Raw genomic sequence first — 25,105 nt, 5'->3', positions numbered from 1 at the left:
TTCAACGTAAGTCCATTTTTTTCCAATTTTCAGGTTTTGGTGGTTTTGTAGTTTAAACATCAGAATACATCGATTTTCGTTAAAAAGTCGACTTTATCACGAGTGGAAATGGGTCAAATCAAAATATTTTTTTGGTTTATTTTAAAAGGGCGCAAGTTCAAAATAGTTTTCTTAAAAAATTTAACATCCTCTATGGATTCTGTTGTTTGATTTCTGGACTTTCGACTGTTATCTGCAATCAGCTGTTACTAAACATCCTTGTACAGTTTTATAGGCTTACTCTACAGTGTAGTTTAGTAGTTGTAGGTGATGGATGAAAAATAGTATTTGGGAACTGAACAGCTTCGTCTGTTCAATGATAACTGTTCAGGCCAAAAGAACAACAAAGCGATGTCAAGGTTCTGCTTATACCTGACCGATTCAAATCGTTCCAGGTCAGTCAGTTCAAACACGATGTTCATAAAATAACTGACATAATTTTGCAAAAATCGTCGCGGTTTAATAAGTTCACTGTTCACGAGGTTACTTCGTTTGACATTGTAGATTTCAAGAAATGGCAAAATAGGTTTCACAAAAAATCATGTATATCACAAGAAACAAAAGGAAAAAACACAGATAAGAAAGGTTAAATGTGCCTTCTAAGTACAGAAACAGATACTCTCTACTCACCTTTGGTTAAGGCTTACCAAGTTTCGAAGAAATTTGTGACATTACCAACGATTCCGACGTTGAAGAAAGCAACGATGACCCATAAATCAGAATATTGTAAAGATTGTCTTACAATGAAAATAACAGTTTTTACTAGAAATTTAATGGTTTTTCTTGTTGTAAATTGAATTTCTTTACATGTTGTTCAAATATTTTAAGTGAAATATTTTGATTTAAACAGTTTTTATAGTTTTCCGAAAGTTTACTTCCTCGGACTAACGCCCGTTAAAAAAAACCGATTCAATTTATGTTTGATATTTCGTGAAAATAACAAAACTAAGTAAGTAACAAAATGAAAAAGTGATCAATGTCAATAATTTGCTACTGTCTTGCTTTTGGTACTGATAGACAGGTTGCAAATGCGAAATCTTCCATGAAACAATCGGCTGGTCTTCATCTGCCCATTTTTTTTATCAAAAAGTATTGCGCCTTGCATTGCACGTTGTATTTCAACATATCAAATATATTTTTTCCGTCTTTTTATCTCACAATAAACCAGCAATCGTTTCCCTTCAGTATTTTTCGTGATTTTGCTCAAAAAGTTCGTCGCTTACTTTCCTAAAATTTTGTTTATTGGTATTTATTACAAAATTCGTGCTTGAAAGATTTTGAAAATCATCTGTTTATGGTTCGGACTGGGTTAGCAAGAACTTAAAAAAAAATCATTTGAAAATGTATCCAAATTGTAGCTAATTTCAATAGCAGTAACTTCTGTATAAATAATTTTATCTTCGTTCTCCAAATCAAATATTCAAATATTTATAATCATATTAAAATTGAAAGATCTTTTTATATGTAAACTCTTTTTCCACATCTTCCAAAAAATACGAGTTGAGTCCAATTTTTATCCTAGTAAGAGAGTTGAGTTTTGAAATTCTTTTTAAGGTTTTTTGACATTTTAAAATGCGCAATTTTACACCCAACCATTAAGAATCTCAGCCATATTCGACCATCCTGGTTCTTTATATTATTTGTATTCTTTAGTACCATTTAAATCTTGTTGTAACCCTTTTATTTATATAGTCCTTACCTGGAGTGCTTTCTAAAAACGTACTTTCATAAACAGGACGTCTACGATAAATTGAGGAAGTTAGGGCTACATCCGTTTTGAAGAAGGGTGGATTTCCGATGGGATAGATATAAGGGAATTTTTTCGATCACTAGAAATATGCTAGTCAGATTTTTGGCTATAAATTTCTTTAATTTCTTATTTTTTTGATATATTCATGCATCTAAATGTTATTCATTTTGGTTCTCTTCTGTTTCAAAATTAGTTTTAATAATAATTTTTAAAATATGATATTGACACTAACAATTTGCGAATTTATAGACATTTTGATTGAATAGAAATATACTGAGTGGACTACATTCAAATACAGATTTTTGGACATTGAAACAAAGTAAATAATTTTATTTTAACCTGTTTTCGTATGTGCTACATACCATTCGATCTAAAGATTTAGTCATGCTCTGATAAAATCCTTATAGATATATATCAAACACAATTTTTTAATTTATATTTATTCTATAGACCGTAACTTATTATCAAGTAGTCACCAGAGCAAACAAATTTTCACATTTTGCATGATATTTTTTATTCTACTTTTTTTTAATGGAACTGAAAAAAATAGCGATCATTTCTGGGCATGGGTAACAGTCACTTTTCTTTTGAAGGGTTGACAATTAAAATTGACCGTTGTACGTTCCGAAATGTTCAGTTATTCCGAAGTGCTTTTATTAGATACGGCTCATCTTCAAAGAACTAAACAGTCGATAGCTGTTTGATTTTGAGTTCATCTTGTAGACGTCTTTGAATTTTTTTGGCACAACAGCCGATTTTGAACGACCTTCACGAAATTAATCCTGTAGCGAATTGCATTCGGAAAATTTTAATAAAATTCCACTGAAACATTGATAGAAATTTTTTTCTCCTTCGCTTCATAACGCATGAAGTTATTTGCTTGCGTTGCTAAGAAATCTAATAACTTTTAATCATCGAATCTCACTATATTAGCTTTCTTTATATTTATCTTAAGCAAAGTACAATGAATAGTTGTCAATTTAACAACATTCGTTTCGTTTTCAACAATTTTTGCTCGTCAGTGTTTATTGTTTTGATCACATCAACAAAAAATATTTCTGATGAAGTGGCAGATAAATACGAACGTGTCTCGTTGCTGACGAACCGATTTTTTTTTTGTTTTGTCTTTGAATTACATTCAATTTCCAAGCAAAGATGTTATTATAAATAATTTGTTACCAACATTTACAAATAAATTAATATAATACGCGAAGCGAGACCATGAAACTTTACATTGTATAGTTAAGATCTTCTACAAATACCTCGTAGATAATTCTTTTTTTAAACAAAAAGCGAGGTTATTGACGTGTCTTTCTGTATTAAAGTTAAATAAAACTAGACAGCCTGCAGCAATTTGCAAAAGCTGCTGTTCATGAATGAGAAATCTCGTCGTACTCATCTATGGAAACTGGTTTTAGCGTTAATATCCAAGAGGTTTATTAGAGAACATCCCGCTAAACCTGTTGCAGTATGCAATTAAAAATATCGAATGCATGTATAGACAAGGGATATTTGAAAGTTTAAGTAAGAGTTCGGTATTAAAAATTTTATAAAATTGGGAAAAATAAATAACTGAAAAATATTTTTTAAAACATGAATTGCTGTAAAATTTGTTATTTATAAATAGAGGATAATAATTAATTAATATTTTATCTGATTCTAATGACGAATTTGAAAAAATTCAGTGTTTAGACTGAATATTTAAACAATTTAAATTACCAAGAATTTGAAATAAAATAGTGTGATTTTCGAAAATAATTAATATGTTAATGTTATTTTTCTTATTTTTTAAGGATCTCTGTGTCTTATTCATCTGTTTTTTATATGAGAATATTTTAAAATCTCTTTTTAAATCGAGATATAGTCAATTTCAGTACGCCGTGAACCGTGGGATACGTATTACGTGATCAGTATAATCAAGGCCGCTTATTGGTCCAGCAGATCACGAATAGTTGATGATTGCTTCAAAAAGAAACCAACTTTTTCTTTCGTCGATTTTTTAAGAATTTTCTTTACACTAATTTAACTTCGGTTTGTTGAAATAAATCGACGAATGAACTGGACATTTCAATGTGCACAAAATACAACCAAAAAACATAATTATAAAATGAAGATTCATATAAAACACAAACTTCCAATTGATATCTGTTGAATTTCATTCGAATCATAGAAAATAATTGATCCAACTTTGACAAAAAATGGGGAAATTAGAATTGCCTTAAACGAATTTTGAAATATCAGACTTTTAAATGGACACTGCCATCTAAAACATCACCTCACACCAAGGGCATCATGGATGATCCAGAACGCCGCTGGTGCATGGAGGAGGACACGTGGACAAACCCCACAACCTGTCTAATGACATCAAAGGTTTTAAGCCAAAGCGCTTGATTGGTTTCTCAAAGGACATCTGGTAACTTCCAGTGGGGCACGACGGGTCTATCTGAAGGCCTATGTGCTCAACGGCTTCAAGGCCGCCCAAACCTACGAATTATGAGATATCACTGCAGAAAACTGGTTATCAAAACACTATCTGTGTTCTTACGTTTAAGTACAACTAATGCCGATCTAAAACAATGAATACTGCTTCATATCGTGAGCTATGGCCACGAAGCTAAATCAAACAACAGTCCCATCTGCAGTGGATCCCCTATTCTGAGTTACCGCAAGGTCTGTACCCGCAAGTTTGTTTAACAATGCCAGAGGTCACCTCAACGGATTGGCGGGAGACTTCTCCCAATAGACAACAGAGTTAGCTTTTAAACGATGAAATAATTAATGACAAAAAATAATAATTTTTATTTGTAAAAATTATGAGAACTTACAACGAACTAAATATATTTAGTTATAGTGTTTTTCTTTGAATTTCTATTAACAACGTTTACTAATTATTATTGCCACGGTGGATACCTTTTATTGGCGTTGATATCATGATTTAAATTTCTTGGTTAAAATTCCAAGGATGGTCTTAAATAACTATAATCAATATTCCGAAGACGTTGTTTTTTCAACATACATATCACACATTAAATATTGATTATTCGTGTTACTTAATTCCAGTTCTTGTTAAGTACAGTTAAAACGTACGTGGTCTAGCCCGTAATTTGCCAATTTTTCGTTGTATAAGTTTACAGACTTCAAATATAATAATAATATTGTTTATAAATACAGATTCAAAAACTATACGTTTTGATGAATTGGCTACAAAGAACGTAGAACCCCGAATCGGGACGTCGAGGTTCTTTCAGTAAATGTTCAATTCCCAGAAATGGTTATCTGGAAACCAATGGACCCAAAATATTTATTACTGTATCCGTTGAGGGTTAATCAGAGATTTAGCTCTAGTATATCCAAAATAATTTCGTGTAATATTGCTCCTTCTTTCAGAAATATTTGAATGAAATTTGATAATTTCCTATATAAAAATTTTTTCGTTCCTTGGGGGTTTGAGGTAGAAAAATCTGAAAACAAATGTAGAGTTTCCCTTGGGTAAGTTTTTGAAAATATAGAAAATATACCAAAAAAAGCCCAGTTGATATCAGAAATAAACAGATTTTAAGACAAGGTATTCTTCTTTTAAATTTTCTTAAAGTCAGTGTAAAAACGACCTCGATAAATATGTTTCTTTGTTTTCTGCGTCTATTTTACTTTACACAATGAAAAGTCAAAAGTATAGTTTCTTTTTTTTCACTATTCACTATTCAATATCGAATTCCTGAAGTTCTTGAAAAGGCAAAAATACACAACAGACCAAACATTGTTTGTTGATTACCTCAATAATACCCTCAATTCTATTTATATGTTCCACTTGAGAATGAGAATAAAGGTGGTGATATTGAAAATCTTTGAAGGCTGCCAAAAAGGCATAGCGAATTTGATTATTGATGCGAAATTTTTAAAATATCACTATAGATATACACTACAGAGAACATGTTTTATCTTCGGGAACATTTTGAAGGATCATATGTTTCATTAATTTTTAACAAATTTGAATCCTCGTATTTATAAAACCGTAACACTAAGCAAGATGTCGATTTTTTCATGATACAGAGATCATTCAAGAGGATTGTTCCAAAATTTGGATTCAATATTTCGATTATTTCAGCCCAGTTAATTTTTTGAACAATGTTTTGTTTTTCATTTATACTTTAACAAATTTAAGGCCTCGTATTTCCGAAACCACGACTATTAGCAATGTTCTGATTTTTTTCGTTATACAATGATTCCTTAAGAATATCTCGTTAAAATTTCAGCTCATTATTCCAATAATTAGAGCCTGGGTGATTTTTTAAACGAGCATATGTTTTTCATTTATACTGGAGCAACTTTAGAGCCTCGTATTTCCAAAACCACGAGTATTAGCAAAGTTCTGATTTTTTTCATTATACAATGATCCTTTAAGAACATCCTGTTCAAATTTCAGCTCAATATTTTAATTATTAGAGCCAGAGTGATTTTTTTAAATGAGTATATGTTTTTCATTTATTCTCGAGCAACTTTAAAGCCTCCTATTTCCAAAACCAGGACCACTGGCAATGTTCTAATTCTTTTCATGATACAGAGATCCTTCAAGAGCATTGTTTCAAATTTTGAATTCAATACTCCAATTATTTCAGCTTCGGTGATTTTCTGAACGAACATTTTTTTTTTGTTGATACCTGAAACCTGAACCAATTTTATTCAAATGTTTCACTCGAGATTGAGTATTAAAGTCGATATATCGAAAATATTTGAACTCTACCAAAAAGGCAGATTGATACTGCAGAAAACAGTCACTTATTTAACTTATAAAAACTAATTTTGCATTTAAAATTGATAGACAGATTTTCATAACTGTCATACATCGCGAATTTTTTGGCCATTATAAATGAAAACAGATGTTTGGCCCCACGTATGTTTTTGCTTTGGTAATAAAATTCTTCAACTAACACATGTGGTTTTTTATCAATAAAATTGAAAAAGAAAAACGAATTTTAGTGAATAGATTCATTTAATAAAAAACAAAATATAATATTTTTGTTTTTACTTAAAATGTGATTGCGTCTTAAGTAAGATACTGCCACATTTTTTACTTAATAGTAAATCTTATGATGACTACTATCAATACACTTTTTTATCTTTCGTAATTCCATGGTTTGATTAAACGTTTGATAAAAACCATAGCGTTGTAAATCGAAGATGTAAAAGTATAAAAATTGATATTTACCATGAACTCCCGACGTAGCAGTCGGCTTCACTTCTGTCTACTCTTTAGACAATGACGAACCGTTTTCTTCGTGCTCATCTCAAGCTTTTTACTCAACAGGAGGAAAAATACGATTATAACAATTATAATATTATTTATTCCTAAAAATATTCATTCATTCATATCACTTCAAGCTCTGTGTTCGTTTCTACTAATTCCAAACTATTTAAATGTTTGTCTTATATTTTCTATACTGTACCTCAACTTTTTTCGAATCGATTCAGAAACATCACGGATTTTTATTCTTCAACAAGCTAAACTACTGTCCATGATAGCAAATTAAGTGCCAGGATAATAAAATGACAAAATCGTCTCCTAATCCATCTGTTGAAGGTGAAGAAATTCACAGCATCTTCTTCATGCGCTGATGACTCTTAGACATGAAATAGAGATGGTATGGAATGAGGTGAGGCTTGAATCCATTACCTCGATTCTACAAACTACATATTTTGGATTGAAACAATCGGTTTTTCGAAATTTGAAATCAGCAAAACAGCTCGACGTTTCCGGCACAAAAATAATAAAAATTCCAAATTATTTGCAAATAGATAGAAATCTGAAATATCAATTAGCTCGCGTCTTTAAGGAAATATTAATAACAGGAAATGAGGAGTGTCATCGACGATCCGTTTTTATTGTATTGATCCGACGACTAGTCAATCCGGTTCAATAAGAATCAGGAAATGGAATCTTGAAATGAAGAAACTGAATGTTTTCGAAGAATAATAAATCAAACAGTTAACGGTTGAAAATTGTAATAGGTAGTAATGTAACAGTTGTTTACAAATTGTGATCATCTCATAAATACGAGGATTCTTAGATGTTAGTTCCACTGAAATAAATCATGGATCCATCACTTTAAACTCGACACGAAAGAACAATTAATGAAGATCGTTCCATCTGCAGGCAAAGACATGGCGTGGATTTATTGGCATCAACATTGGAGCGAACAAATCAATCCAAAACCACCGTATTTGTCTAAAAAGAGATGGTTGTTTCATAAAGAGAATCACCAGCTTACACATCCGTTATTTCAATGCATAAAATTAATTAAGTACCTAAAGTTTTAACCCCCTCGGATTATTTTCTGATCACAGACTTGAAAAAATGGTTCGGTGGTCAAAGATTTCCAATCAAGGTGATATAGGCAGTTTTTTCTTGGTTGAGTACTTCTGGAACCCTCCTCGTACATCTCATGATTCTGACTGTTCGATCACACTCGCGTTCGATTATATACATTTTCGAACACTTTTCGTTCCGAATCTTAAAAAGGAGTTTGTTTAGACGTGTGACATTAGTATTTATGAAAGTTCAATTTCGAAAATTGGGAAAAAAAATTACTGCATTTGCAGAAAGTTTTTTAGACAACGAAGTACATCCGAAAAGCATAAACCATGGAAAAGAGGTTGTCGCAGGATTTATTGGAAGTCACATTTTCGAATGAATTCGGATACATTTGAAACTCTGGTTTTAGGTTAAGTTCAATACAAATAACAAGATAAGAGTTTATTCCTTATAGGAAGGAAGCGATTGAGCACCTACCGGGTATTCAATTTAAACTTCCGTTTGTTGTTTACAAATGAAAAAATCTTTTATATGAGAACATATGTCCTATCACACAAAATCATCGCGAACGTGACGATTTAAAACAAACCTGGATTATTAAATGTATCAATTGAATTTAAAAGTTTTTGTCTAGGGTATTAAGTCTGAATTAGCCATACGTAGAGGCTTATATCTGATTTTATGGGGTGTTAGTAGTAAAAATAAACAATAAAGACAGGCATTAAAAAGGATATTTAGAACATAATTAGAAGAAAAAATAAGTAATTTACTTTTGTTAGAGTACAATCAATGAGTAAGTAATTACAGAAAATGTCTGATTATTTATTCTATTTGGTATTTAGAAGTTTCACTCGTCAAAAAAAAAATAAACAGAAGAACAAAATTGCAGATCAAAAAAACGTTAAAAGAGGTCACAAGGAAACCTCAATAATTCGATATAAATCGTGGAGATAAAGAGATGAAATTACTGAAAGGATCCATGCAGACTACCAATTATACCATAGATTCCGGTTCCTAATTCCACTCAAAAACATCAGTAGACTTACTACTGTAACCTATAGAAAAGAGGCGATGAATCTCACAAAACTAATGAAAAAAAACTTAATACACTCGAAAGATAAGAAGAATAAATCTTAAATGAAGAAACTATTACTGGATATATGAAATTTCGATGCCTTGGACACATGAAACAAATTAAAAATAATAGTGAAACTAGAGAAAAAATAACAGATTGGAAGCCTCAAGGAAACCGGCTCAGAGGAAGACCGAAAAGCCAGCTGTAGGCCCGCAAGACCAAAATGAGCAGATCAGAAAACCAGCAATAATGTACAATCGACAAAACTATTAGATGAAAAGTTAGCTACAACAAGAAAAATGTTACGAAACCTTTTTATAATGATAATGAGAACTAACGAAAAAATTCTTAATTTTGAAACTTTGTGACTTATATAACTCAGAAATTGTATGATTTTTCGAAGCTACATCACTCAAAAATAAATGTTTTTTTTTATTAAACGATGAAATATGAATCAATTAATTAACATAAATTTTCATTAGGTTTACTGCTGTTTTCTGTACGTATTCAATTTGAAATTATTTTGATTGACTTGTTTTGTTTCTTCCATTAAAATGATTTATACATTCTTTGTATAAGATTTTTTTAAATTTTCTTTACATAACTGTGTCGTTCTATTCCCACGGTTTTGTTTTAAATTTATCTTCATTATTCGATTTAACATTAGTGAATAAACTTTGAATACCTCAAATGATTTAGACACTTATAACGAAAATATTTACGTAATTAATTATAATTAAATTGGCTTTATTCAGTAGAATCAATTTACGAGAAAAATGTAGTGAATAACAAAATAATGATTATAGTTTTCCTCAGAAATGATTATCCATTAACAAATATTTAAAAACAAAAGACACTTTGAACTTGCTGATAGGTTTACATCATGAAGATGACATGAAATATTCATTTGGTATGCGGTGGGACTCTTTGAAATCATCAAAGATACTAAAAATCGTTAGAACTTTGTAACTAGAAGGTTTCTTACGAATCCAATCACAATAGACTTTAATTTGTATTGGAATTAATATTGTTTAGATGAAAACCCTTCAAAAAACTTGTTATTTTAAATACGATTGAAATGGAAAATGGAATCTAGTACCAATAATAAAATAAACATCGTTGGATTTAAAAGTGGAGTTTATTTTAAAAAAAAAATGCTGAACAAAGAAACTTAAAGTACCGTTGATAAATAATAAGAATATGTTGAAAATAAAATGTATAGTCAGTAACAAGTCACGTAGAAGTTGATTCTAGTGAATACGTAAGCATTATCGTGTATCACAGAGACATCCTCGTTAATATGAAAGATGAGAGGCATACAAGGTGATCCATAAATAAATATGTAGATGACATATTAAAAAATTTCGATATTGATATTATTTCCAACAACTATCAATTCTGAGATATTTATAACGTTTTCTATACAATTTTTTATGAACGTGTTTGGAATATGAGACAGTTTCGTATGTAAATGTCAGATGAAGAGTGAATGATGGCAACGATAGTCAGGAATTTTTGAAAGTTGTTTCTAATATCTGTTGATTTTAGAAAAGATAATAATATCCAAGTGTGGTTTAACTGAAATTATCTATCTATTTATAGACTAGGTCGTGGAAAGTAGTATCTAAAAGCTTATGGAATAATATAAAAATATATTGATATAGAAAAAAAGTTTTGTTAAAGTAATTAAAGGAAATTTAACTTGAATAAAGAGGCACCTACGAGGTTTGACTATTAAATAACGAGACTGTTTACAAAAAAAGTTTTATTATAAAAATTATTCTACATTCGAATGCTTTCCTTCAATATACTCCCCCTTTCCCACGGCACACACCTTTCTATAAGTTTTTTTCATTGATCGAAGCAGTGCTGTAAGTCTTCTTTGGTGAGGGTCTTCAGGAGTCCCTTTCACAGCAGATCTTTTTCTAATCGATCAAGAAAATCTGAGCAGGCCCGTTGATACAAGAAATTTTGATCAGGAGTCAAACAGGGCACAGACTTTTGTCAAGTGTAGTTTCTTTCTCGGCGTTTACAGCTCATTCGACGATCTGCACGCACAATTTGGTTTATTTTGATAACTGTTTCCGTCACAGGGCGATCTGGGCGCTGGACATCTTCAGTGCTCTCTCACTAAAGCGCTTACACCACTCAAAAACACGTGCACGAGATAGAGAATTGTACTCATAGGTCTTTTGCAACAATTTATAGCACTTAGTCGGATTTTTTTTTTTCAATTTAACGATACACAAATGTAAATAAAAATTTTTCGTTTAGTTGCAAAATGTTTTTTTAAGATGAAGTGATTCGATTGTAATAATTAATAGAAGTGAGCGGCGCACATACTTAATCTTCTTCTATTTCTTATCTAGATTTATGCAACGTACAGTTTATTGACCGTCAGCCAAGTGTCATTATAATTCTCGTTCGCTATCTCTAGAGTTTCGTGAAACTGAGAATTATATAAATTGTATGCAAATATTTTCGAAACGTTGAATTTCAAACAGGTTTTATTTATATTTTATTTAAAACAACCGTTTTTTTCTTTATTAAACGAAGCTCTACTTTACCTCATATTATGAATGAATGATAACTGTATAGAAATTGTTTTATTAGAAAACCAAAATCAATTGAATTTAAATGTATCTTCCATATTTCCACGAATTTTTACCACTTGTTGATCTAATTTAAAAGATCAAAACACAAACAAAGCTGTTGTGGTAGATACAACCTGTATCATATTTATCACAATTAAGGCTGTCATTTAATGTGTTAATTATTTTTATATAATTGTTTTTCCCTCTATTCATTTTCCAGTTTTTCCCATATCTTTCTTATACGGAAGATGAGGTGATGACTTCAGAAATGTTGAAGAAAATCCACTGGATGATCATCGACTGAAAGTTCTCGAGCTAATAGACTTAGTAAACATTTTAAAATGTGTGATACATCGCATATCAACTGAAAATTTGGACATGAGAAAGTTGTGTGCGAGATGGAGGCCGCGTTGGCTCACAATTGAACAAAAACAGCAGATGTTTCCATCGAATGTTCGGCAATGTTTTACAGATACAATTATTAAGTTGTTGGGTTGTTTAAAATGTTGATGAAACTGAAAAAGTATTTGTAAAGTTTGAAATTGATAAATATAGAGAAATCAGCATTTTGATTCAATTGGATTAGAACTTTTACTACCCTGAACTTAATTCTGGGACGTTTTTACTATAAGGAATCTAAAAAAAACTCATGTATCTTTTTTATTCTTTTCTGATTTTAAGGGGACACAAAAATACCATTTTCAGATTGAATTTACCTACCACCCTATAATTTTTCAAGCAAAATAGTTTAACGAACTCGCATAATCTTAGTTACAATTATTTCAAAATATTTAATCTATAACTTAACGTACAAGAATTTTTATTTGCAGACGTCAAATTTTATTCATATTACGTAATAGGATCCGATTTTATCGTCTATCAAATTCATTGGACTGGCAGTTATGCAGAAATTCGACACCTGTCTACTGTTTCAACAAATTTTTTTAACTTCGTATTATGGGTACACGTATTTCACAGAAAATAATCATCAATTTATTTATTTTCTTCAAATCAACTACGGTCTCATTTCAAAGGAGCTGTCTATAAAAAAATAAACAGTTCGACATCTTGAATAGAAGTTGTAACCAAATATGGCTTCAAATATATTCGATATATTCTAGATATAACAAGATGGATGACATACGACCATTTTTAGTTGGTTTTTGCAACATGAAAATTATACTTATAGGGTGAGTTAAGTTTTTAAAGCAAGTAGTATTTATAAATTGCCATTTCCATTAAAAATTTCGAATTGTTTAAAAAATTATCTCCGCAAATTTAGTTGTAAGATTTGATGTCTTACAACAGAGGAACATAAAAAACGCAAGGACTTTTTAAAAATGGAAGAATATTTGATGACTTTCATTTATTTGATACCGATTTGAAAAAAAAGGTTGATGACTTGGTAAAAGGTAATATCAAAAGAACGTCGAGTTGCCAAAAGCGAAAAATCAATATTGTATATTTTTTTTCTTGAAATTCAACCTCAATATTTAGGTAAAAGCTGTATTTTACAAAGTATATAAGATACATAAAGTACCCTTTAAAACCTAGTAAACCCTATATTGCAAGAATAGGAAAATTAGTATGAACAAATTTCAAGATAATGTTAAGGGAGTTTCATTATTGATATTCTTATAAAACACCCTGTATATAGTAAACCATAAACCTCCTACTCACATTTTTTTAATCCCCGAGGAATTAATTACATTTTGAATTGGTTGATCACCGTATTTAGTAGATCTGACTCTCAGCGAGTTTTTCCCTTTTTTCTAAACTCAAATTTTCACTTAAAAGGAGACAATACAATTTTAGAAAATCCTCGTATAAATTCGCCGTCTTTAGTTTTTATTTTTTAACCTTCATCAATTAGTTCCGCAGCTGTTTAATAACAAAAAAGTCGATTGAACAAAAACGTGATGTAGTGCCCTGTGCTTTGTTATATTAATTAATCACTTTATCAAAATAAACAGTTCGTCTTATCGAAAATTCGTTTGTAAAACTGTTTTTCGTGAATTGTCTTCAATCAAAATGTCTCACATCTCTGGTTTGAGGATTGAAGGCTTCAGGATCAAGCGAGAGAAAACCAATTTATTCAATTAGATACATAGTGTGATCCATAAGTTCTATACCTCATTTACTAAGCTATATAGATTCTGAATTCTGGTGGAATTATAAAATTCGGCGGCACCGCGGCACTTTTGATGTACAATGGAAATACCCGAAATCCGTTTGATGTTTTTCTAGAACTTTCGAGAATTCTTTTCAGATATATAAGGACGGTAGAGTGTAGCACAATTTAATTTATAATAAATAGTCGTAGTGAACAGAACGAAATTGAAAATAATCGAAGAATATAAATAAATTATTCAAGTTAAGTGAATTATTAGTTAGTGTAGTGTGAAGCATTTAAATAAATTAAGAACGTAAAAGACAGTTTCTATTAATTCACCCCACGAATAAATTTGATTAAATACGAAAAACATAAGCCAACTAACTATCATATTTTTTTAGATTTAAACGCCTTAAGAGTTTAACTTTAAATCAAAATGGCTCACACTTTATCAATGAGGATTTTTTCCCAAAATTTTTACCCTGTTTGTCCTTATTCGCCACTCCTTTTGTATCTATATAGATGTTTGGGTTAAGATATTGAAATGGGAAAATCACGATTTTTTCCTCAAAAATTTTGCATTTTCACTCCTATTGCAGGGAATCCATAAATATAATAAAATTGATTTACAAATTATCTTTATATTAAAAATAACGCGTCTTATAAATATCGAACGATGACTAGATTGAAGTTGAAGTTTAATAAAATAATCAAATACCTAAATGGAAAGTATAAAGACACCCGGTGACACGAGTAATAATCATTCTTAATTGTTTGACAATGCCAGCGGTCTGTGGACTATTTTCGGTTCCCACGCCGACTCACATCTGTTTAACACCACAAGTGGTTGTTGTTGGTTGTTCTTTTCTTCTTTCACACATATGCGTTGTGTGTCTACGTATATATAACTACCGATAAAACTGAAACGTCTTAATGAAAATTCACAAACGTATGAATTAAGAAATGAGGATGCTTATAGTTACGAGGATACTCCCAGAAGTCATTGTTGGAAAATCTTTGACAACCGAGAATCCGGGAGCAAAAAATGATCCGTGGGACTCAATCTGGAAATAGGGTGCATATGGGAACAATTTCTTTACTCAAACGTCGCATAATATTCGCCGTTAATGATTTTTCTTTTCTCAAGAAAATCAATGAAATTTATCCCACTCGCATCCCGAAAAACCTTGACATTGTTTGAAACATTGTTAAACATTCCATGGAAACATCTTCACGAAACTGTTTATGATCTATTTTGAGCAAAGACTGCACCCATCTTGCGCACACCACATTTTGAAATGACGACTATCATCGTGGATTTTCTTCAACATTTCTGCAGTCGTTCAAGTCAGGCCAGTTACTTCTGGGATCATCCTCGTATAATGTCTAGTTTCCCAAACATTCATTTCATAACTAGACATGAAAATTTCGAAAAATATAGTTTTAAAGATGATATTATCGTGAACGATACACGCAGGGTCAGTTAAGGAATGAATAAATTCCGTAGTAGACGAAAGGTTGGGTCGTAATGAATAACATTTTGTTATTCTCATTAAGTTGTTCTGTTTAATTTGTTAAACTTAATCTCTAATCTAACGCCACTTAAAATTTGACCAAGCAGATGGTTGTTTTCAAGATTTAAACGGATTCGTTTCGTTCACATCATATCAAATTTCAAGGAACCCGAAAAACTAAACTTTATAATTACATTAAAAAATAATTTTTCCTACACGCATAAAAAGATTTAATTTAATTTGTTACAGACGTTACGGGGATTGTTTGAAAAGACAGTCTACGTTAAATCTATACAATTGGTTGTTTTCTAAATATTGGCGCGTAAGTTAATTATCAGGAAAAAATCGCTTTGGGTCAGATCTAGTGAAAACGGAGGATAATCAACCAATTCGAAGTTCGATTCGCGTATTTTACCTATGGAAACTATCGGAATGAGAAGGTATAAAAACACTTATTCCTCAAAAGCGATCAAACAATTTTCCACCTCTTACAGAGCATTTAGTATTTGAAATAATCTTCATCATTATTGTATTAAAAATAAAAAGTCTTCGATTCCGCTAAAGTATGATTTGAAGATATTTCTAACGATCCGAGCCTCTTTAGATAACCTGTTGAACGTTGTAGCTGAGCTACTTTCTTAGTAATTAATTAATAGAATCTCTAAATTTCACAGAAACCGCCACTTGATTATCATTATACCAAAAAAACACTCTCTCTTTGATGTTTTTTTTCGACGTTATCAATGTATTTGGCTCGCTGGTACTGCCCAAAATTTTACTGCCTTAAATGTTGGTGCAGAGTCTCCGTACGCAATATGTAGTTCATCTTGAATTTTGATAAGCGCATTGTCAAAAACACATGTTAAAACGAAAGCCTTTAAATTTTTTCCATTTTTTCAAAAATCTTCACATCGACTGACGCATACAACTGTCAAACAATAACTAAGCGTCCAAGATCCAAATATATTTTCCAAGTGACATCTTCAAGTTGAGATCGTATAATTTTTTACGTCTTAAAATGACATCGTGTTTTTCATGACTAGTACTTGTATTACATGTGGGAACTATACCAGGTGTAATTTTTTACCTGTATTATCGAAATTAGAAGAAATTTGATATTTATTCAACATATTATCTCAAGGGCAGGTGAATGGTTTACCATTTCGATTTCAAACAAAAATAGGACAAACTACACTATTCCATTTAATTATTTCGTCTGCGACCTACAAAATATATCTGCTACATTGCGATTCCGTTGGCATTTTGACAAAACCTATGTTGTAATTGCTACTAAAACTTGCATTTTATAAATAGTCCGGTCAATTTAGAGATAAACAGTGTTCAAATAACTAACAATCCATGAGAACCAAATATTGGTGGTGAGTTGGGGTTTACAATTACAAATGAAGTTTTGAAAATTCCCATCCCATCCTATGTGTGCTACAAAAGTTATTCTAGGACAAAAGTCAATATTTGACATTTTTTGGAATTTTCTCGAAAACGGTAAGTGTTGTCAAAAAACTTCAGTCCAAAGTTGTAGATCTAAAAAATTCTCTACAAAAATGTTCAGTGTAATTTTTTTCTGAGAATTACCATTTCTGAGATATCGCGATTCTAAGAGTCACATTCTACATGATGTACACATATAAAGCTCTTAGAATCGCGATATCTCAGAAATGGTAACTATTAGGGAAAAAATCATACAGAACATTTTTGTAGAGAATTTTAAAATCTACAACTTTGCATTGAAGTTTTTTTTTTACAAAACTTACCGTTTTCGAGAAAACCTCAAATTTTGACCTTGGACCCCGAAAAACTTTAGTAACAAACAAAGGATCGATGAGGATGTTTAAAACTTTATTTGTATTGGCAAACTCTCCACCAATATTTGGCTCCCCTGGAATATTTGTTATTTTATATGTCTATATTGATCGGACTATAATTAATACCCACCGGATATAAATACGAAAGTTTTTAAATGATTTTTTATTTAAAATTACCGTAACATAATTAGTAAAATAAAGGAAATTAAATAGATATAAAATTATGCCAAGGCTCAAATATGAGATTGTACGTTCTCGTTAAATCCATTCAATAGAAAGAGCGTTCTTGTTTATTATAAAACGAAATAATTAACACTGAAAATTGTGTGAATCATCTCCCTACAAATAACCAGATGATGAGAACAATAATTAATGAAAATCCATGTTCTTAATCGATTTCATCTTCACCCCAAGATTAAGAAGTTAAGAATACAGAAAAAATTAATGATGATGATAATATAGAATAATATGATAATGTGGTTTACACTAAGAAAACAATAACTGAGATTGAACTGATGAATTTTTAAGCAAATGAAATGTATGTGAGATTAACTTCAGTTAATAATAATTATATTTACTTATATAATTTCGATTAGACTCCATCGAAAAGTCAAATTACTAAACAAATTCTCACTGGCTCTTTGAAGGAATAATTAAATTTGAAATGTAGTAGTTTAATTTTTGAAATCTACTTAGAAAAGAACATAATTTGAATCTGTTAAAACTGTGAACGTCTAAAGAAGTTCTAAAATGACTTTCAACGATATTTTAAACAATAATAGATGAGAATGGACGAAGTTAAAATCGAACTCCATGGTGTTAATCAACGATAATTAGACCGCTGAAAAAATTGGAAGTAAACCACGATATATGCCATTGAGAAGATGGTATGTACGTCGACATAATTGATCATCTAAATACAGTATTAAAAAGTCCGGGATTGATCTAAACAAAAGTTATAAGCGTAGCCTTGACAGAGAAAGTGTCTGTTGAAAGAGAGCAAAAGGTGGCGCTTTAGTAGCAAATGGAAAGATTGCACCAGGCAATATTAGAGTAGTTAAATTCGTATCATTTCCAGAGAGATGGACACTTTTTCAAATTTCCAGCTTCAAGAGATTCTCAGATAAGCTCAAAACGGAAACTCCTCGACGACACCTTGGACCAGAAGTGGATAGTTAATAGATTGGAGAACAAATCAAAATTAAAAGTTTTTCAACGTCAAGTTTTTCAATTTGGTAGCTACTAAACTGATAATCACATTTTCTAATTATACAATCAAATATCTAAAATACATTATATAAAATTAGACATATTCTAAAACTTTTTAGTGTTTCTAAGATCTAAAAAAACGTATCTCCATGTTAATATTAAGAATGTACATGCACATCAGAACATACAGAGGCCAATTGACTTCTGACCTTTGTTGTCTCTATGACTCAATACAAGCAACTTAGATATAAGATTCACCGGGTAATGTACACTGAAAAAACTGTAACATCGTCATTTTTCGTCATTTTGACAAAAGGGATTCTCAGTTATACCCAATTTTCTTTTAAAACTATATTTTAGTATATTATAATAAAATTAGAAATGTTTTACTAAAAATATTAGTATACAAAGTGTAGATAAGAATTAATTACTTTCTTTTGTAACATGCGTAATGTCAAAATAGATTATTTAATCAATATTTTATTCACACAATTAATTTTATCAAAAATTTTATCAGATAGTTGAAATATTTTCAAAGTTATGATTCAATAGTTAAATTGATTATAAATAATGATGACTCTTCAATAATCATCATAATAATAATAAAGAGATACTTGACAGGACATTGATAATAAACATTTTGATGTTTCCCTTCAAATTCACAAAAAGTATTATCGATATCCTCTCGTTAAATTCACATCCTATTCGTTGGTATCTTAAGACAGACATCTGGACTTTGAGGGACCATATTTCATCGAAAATACCGGAAGTTGAAGTATAAAAAGGAAACAGTACGTGTAGTAATTTTTTTTAGCAAGAAATCTGAATATGAAGATGTTTTTTAAAGGAAATCGTCGAATTTGTAAAAATATGTCTAAATTAGGTCACTCAAATAAGTACAACTGAACAATTTTTATAAAAAACTCAAATTCTGCCTCAATCGCCTTTTCAAATCATTCGCCTCCTAACTAAAAACTTGTTTGTCAACTTCAATAGGTTACCTTCTGTTTTTAATTTCTTGATACTTATCAAGTTAAAAACCTCCTTAGATTTAAATCACTATATAATTCGGAAAGTCAAGAAAAAAATTATTTACAAACATCTAACCACGATATTAAGTATTGCGTTCGATTGAACAACTCAAATTTCTCCATTTTAGACCCCCGTGTCATGGAAAGAGCGCGCAGAACAAAATGGTTTTTGTGTTATCTCACACAATCGACCACCAACACTAAATTATTTTTGTCGTTTCGTCACCACAACACACCAGACACCAAACAATATTCAAAACAATGGGTTTTTCCTGGTAAATCTGTCTTAAATAAGACCTAGGTGGATTTCTCAGCTAATAAAATCATGGCGATCGTTCAATTCGTGTTTCCAGAAATTGAATCTTACTTGAATAGCCTTTAGACATTTTATTTTTTAGAGGAATTTCATTGAATAAGTCGCGGTCTTGTTAACCCGGACTCGTAATTATATATTTATATTTTTTTGGTTCAACTCTTGAAATATTTTGCGTGTGTGTGTGTGTGTGTGTGTATGTATCAGTTTTTGGTCCAGTTCAGTCATTGGCACTGGTGTTCATCTTACCGTGAAGTACACTCAGTTGGAAATTATATACAGCGGCTAACCGCAACTTCAAGAATGTTAACAAAAAAAACTTTGTAATATACATGAATATCGACATCTTATAAACGTAATTGAGATTCAATCTCGATGTATAAGAGAATTTTTTTTCAAATTGAATCATGTACTTGACCAATAAAAATAAAATAAATGAAATTCGCTTTTAAAAACTTTGGGGTATATGGAAAAACAATTAAACAATATTTTGACGAATGTATTCTAATATTCTTGAAGCTCTAGCACGTTGTTCAAAATGTCGCTTCACTCACATAAAAAAATAACAATAACTATTCAATCAACCTTAGTATTCATGGTCCCTGAACTAGTGCGATGGTCCGAACCTCAAGATGACCAATAGTGTAGTCCTTGTTGTATCCGTACCCTTAGATTTCTTTTAAACGATGGGAAGCGTTCTTAGTTTCTTTATTATAATCCCATTTCAATACACTTCGCAAATCTTATGTTTTGCAGAATTCAACATGGAAGGTTGCACCAAATGAACTTGCCGATCGTTCAAATTCGTTTTTCCAAAAATGTAAATTCCAAACATTCGCAAAACTTATTTTTTGGAGAAACGTTAATCAAAATGTATGCAGCTACGGTGCAAAATGAATACAAATTAATTTTCTTTAAAAGGAATCGCTTGGATAAGATTTTCAAGAAAGGGAATATGGAAAGAAGAGACCAAAAGATGGACCAAATGAACCTGGAAAAGAGATCAGGAAGACGATTGCCGCGATCTGTAGATAATTTCAGTGTTAAATAAGAACTAGTTGGATTCTCGAGTCAATAGTCTTGGCGATCGTTCAAATTCGTTTTTCCAAAAATGTAAATTCCGCAAAAGAAATTCTATTTCGATAACATTCGCAAATCTAATTTTTTTGGAGAAACGTTAATCAAAATGTGTGCAGCTACGGTGCAAAATGAATACAAATTAATTTTCTTTAAAAGGAATCGCTTGGATAAGATTTTCAGGAAAGGGAATATGGAAAGAAGAGACCAAAAGATGGACCAAATGAACCTGGAGAAGAGACCAAAAGATGGACCAAATGAACCTGGAGAAGAGACCAAAAAATGGCCCAAATGAGTCTGCAGAAACAACCAGGAAGAAGATCTCAGCGATCTGTAGATAATTTCAGTGTTCAATAAGAACTAGTTGGATTCTCCAGTCAATAAAGTCTTGGCGATCGTTCAATTTTGTTTTTCCACAAATGGAATTCTATTTCAATAACCTTCGCAAATCTTATTTTTTGGAGAAACGTTAATCAAACTGTATGGGAATATGGAAAGAAGAGACCAAAAGATGGACCAAATGAACCTGCAGAAGCGACCAGGGAGACGATATCAACGATCTGTAGATAATTTCAATGTGGTTAAAGTACTTCAGAGAGGAGTTATAAATCTTCAGTTAATTTCCTATATGAATCCTTTTTTTCACATTAGATTATATTAGAAATTTGTTTATGGAATAATTGGTTTATGGAATATGGTTTCTAGAAAAATACAGCTCAAAATTAAAGCGGAAATACTGAAAAGCCATTTCCAAAGAGATAGGTTTCAAAATTTCTTTCTTAAATTTGAAAATCTTTTATTCCGTGGTATAACATAATATTTTTAATCTTATTTCTTTCCGGGGACGATTCTACGTATGACAAGTAGTTGCTAGAATATGTTTTCTTGATCCCCATCCCCAAATTTGATCTTTTCTTCTTATTTTATAAAAAAAACTTACCCCTTTCGTCTGTGATGTGTTGCGCTCCTAATTGGCCGAAAACGGCAAAAAACAATAATAATTCCACAATGGGTATATCCATTTTCAAATCCATATTTCAACAAAAACAATCCATCTCACACAAACACATAGATTAAAAAAAAACACAAAAAAATTGATAATATCGCAACAGTTTCACGTATAGTCACGCTCTAATATCCAAACGAAAATTCAAAACAAAACACTAACACAACCTGTTGATGGACAAGCATTCGAAACGTTCGTGCGTCGCCTCCCACGATAACTTCGTGCGAAATGACGCTGGAACTTCTGTTAGTTACGTCAAGCTTTAGAGACGATCTGAAAGCTTACGCTGTTGCCATATCTTAACGAATTAAAGATATTTAGGTACAAATATTGTAATAGTGACATTACTAAATCTAATGAGTATTGAATTCAGAAGTTTTCGGAATAAAGGGATGTTCGGTAGGTTTTAAATCAATTAAATGAAATTTTTTTATGCTCAATCGATTCTGTATATAAATAAGATAGATTTGTGAAAAAACTGGAAAAGTAAGATTTGTTTTCTATCTTAATTTTTTTCATTTTTCTCCGAACAAAGAATAACTTTATACAGGGTGTCCCACGACGAGTTAAAACTATTTGTATATGGCGAAATACTTATAGTAAAATCATGAAAATTTCCACGTTTGGGTTTTCGGATACGATCTTTTTAATTAAAATATTTTCAAAATTTTCCGGTTCTACCGGAAATTGACTGTTATTTTGTTATTTCAAATAGAACAACCTGTATATTAATGCATGTTTGAAATATACGTAAAATTTTAGTATACTTTTGCTTAAAAAATTTTTTCGAAAAATGCATACTTTTGAGTTATTAATTTTTTTATAAAAAATTTGACCGTTGCAGACCATTATAATTTATTTTTTTACGAGGATACCCTTCAAGATATGAAAATGGTTTTTATTCGGTTGCTTTTAGCAAAGTCGGACGTATTTGAATCTATGTTGAAAAAGTTTTCATTTTCCACAGGGTGTGTATAAAAAGTGTTCAAAGTTTAACTTCAAAAATATCAAATTTATTTATTTTTCTAAATAGAACCACCCAGTTTTTTCTATTTAAATGCATTCGGAGGTAAAAAATAAGGCAAATTCATGTTTACTTTTCTATACCTAAACCTTACCGTTATCGAGATACTAAATGGTTTTTGTGAATCTTTAGAGATGCAGATGTGGTCTAAATTTTATTTTGACCCGTTGATACAAGCACTAAGAAATAAAAAAGTGTTTTTCTTTATCTTGTCAAGGTCTGTAAAAAAATTAAATCAAATTGTATTTACTAATCCTATTCCAACTTTTAGTCGTTTCCAAGATATTTGAGGTTTCAAATTATTATTATATTTTTTAACAAGTTTCAATTTTCTATGTAAACTTTTGGTAGGCTTTGTAACAAATAACACTTATTTAAATGTCATTAGTCAATTGTTGCATTAAAATAGAAAAAACCGGGTGGTTCCACTTAAAATTTGATATTTTTGAAGTTAAACTTTGGACACTTTTTATACACACCCTGTATAAAATGAAAAATTTTTCAGCATAGATTCAAATACGTCAGACTTTGCTAAAAGCAAGCGAATAAAAACCATTTTCGTATCTCTAAGGGTATCTTCGTAAAAAAATAATTTATAACGGTCTGCAACGGTAATATTTTTTACAAAAAAATTAATAACTCAAAATGCATTTTTCGCGAAAAGTTTTCAGACTATAGTATACTAATATATTACGTAAATTTCAAATATGAATTATTATATAGGTTGTTCTATTTAAAATAACAAAGTTACAATTGACTTCCGGTACGACCGGAAGTTGACCATCTTTGAAAATATTTTAATTAAAAAGATCGTATACGAAAACTCAAACGTACAAATTTTCATGATTTTATTATAAGTATTTTGCCATATACAGATAGTTTTAACTCGTCGTGGGACGTGATTTATACAATTTGATCATTTCAAATTCAAATTTGTTGATAACAACCCGCATTTCGTACCAAAATAATATACCCTGTTACTAAATTAAATTCATGGTATAAATAGGCATATTTGAGAAACTTTTATATTTATACAATCGATTTGGCAACACTGTAAACTCCCCATACCCGTAGATAAATACTAGTCTTGGCTTAACAGGTAAAAAGTATATTTTAACGTGTATGGGACACGATTTGTAGATGCAATAAACTCTTAAGAATTTTGATTTGTTATCATTGACGATATTAATTTAAAAAATTCAGTTTATCAAAAATATAGTTTTAAATTAGAAAAATAACACAAGCAAAGAAGAAAATGGTGTTTTTCTGTTCTTCAGAAAAAGAAATAATTGGAAAACTATGTAAATGTGGAGAGAAAAGCCAACCAAGAACGAGAAATTCATGAAGACAACATTGGAAATAAATCTAAGCTGGAGATGAAAAAAAAAAGTTTCGTCTGTTCCCAATTACTCCGTAAGCAACTACAGCATAGGTATACTCACAATAGCTATCGAAAATCTTATGCAAGCACCAGAGGATGAACGCTTTTACATCCTCAGGGTATGCTTGTAAGCATAGGCGAGCAATATTCCAAAGATAAACGAATCTCGACTTCGTAGAGGATTAGAAGCTACTGCGAAGTATCTAACTTTTTATTCTTAAGAACAACTCCAAGTTTTTGTGAATCTGCCTTGGCTAAAACCGTCACGTGACTATACCAGGACATATTGCTACCAACCTCAACACCCAACAAACGAACTTACAGTGATGGTGATATTTTTTATCCCCACAGAACCAAATCTTGAGCTACAACCTTTGTAAAAATAGTAGCCTGGGTCTTTGCTGCATTAAACTCAATCAGATCGCTTACAATCCATTTCTAGTCGAGAAAGCTATTGATGGGGTTTGTAATTTTCAAATCAGGTCACAGGATGCATTCCACCATCTTTCACATAGACCAAAATATTCCAGACATAATGGACACCGCTTCGAGAGGATTTGAAGAGAAGAGCAGGACGTACCACAACATCCTGCCGAATTAAACTACACCAGGCATCCGAGGTCGAGGAAACAGTTGAACCATGACCAGAATTGAAGAGTCCAGGAAAAATAATAATGAAGAGGCATCAACTAAAAAATATATGGAAGAGAACATTAACACAAGAAGTGTTGAAGGAAAGAAAAGAATCGGGGAAGAAGCGACATAGAAACTGATATTATTGTAGCACGTGATTGGTGTTCATTTTTATCCTTGTTTGCTATAATATGTAATTTTCATAGTTGTAGG

At 30.9% G+C, this 25,105-nt stretch overlaps 1 protein-coding gene across 1 annotated transcript in view; it reads right to left on the bottom strand.

Moving 5' to 3' along the window:
- Nucleotides 1–22,087, bottom strand: part of LOC130903681 (epidermal growth factor receptor) — an 87,823-nt gene extending 65,736 nt beyond the window's left edge. Inside the window, exon 1 of the mRNA XM_057815909.1 lies at nt 21,789–22,087. Within this exon, the coding sequence (XP_057671892.1) occupies nt 21,789–21,882 (94 nt within the window). The 5' untranslated portion in view covers nt 21,883–22,087. The remainder of the gene's footprint in view (nt 1–21,788) is intronic.
- Between the last annotated feature and the right edge of the window lie 3,018 nt (nt 22,088–25,105).

The sequence above is a fragment of the Diorhabda carinulata genome, chromosome 2 (genome assembly GCF_026250575.1).
Source record: "Diorhabda carinulata isolate Delta chromosome 2, icDioCari1.1, whole genome shotgun sequence".
NCBI classification, from domain to species: domain Eukaryota; kingdom Metazoa; phylum Arthropoda; class Insecta; order Coleoptera; family Chrysomelidae; genus Diorhabda; species Diorhabda carinulata.
The sequence above is the reverse complement of the archived record's forward strand: the minus strand, read 5'-3'. Positions and strand labels throughout refer to the sequence as shown.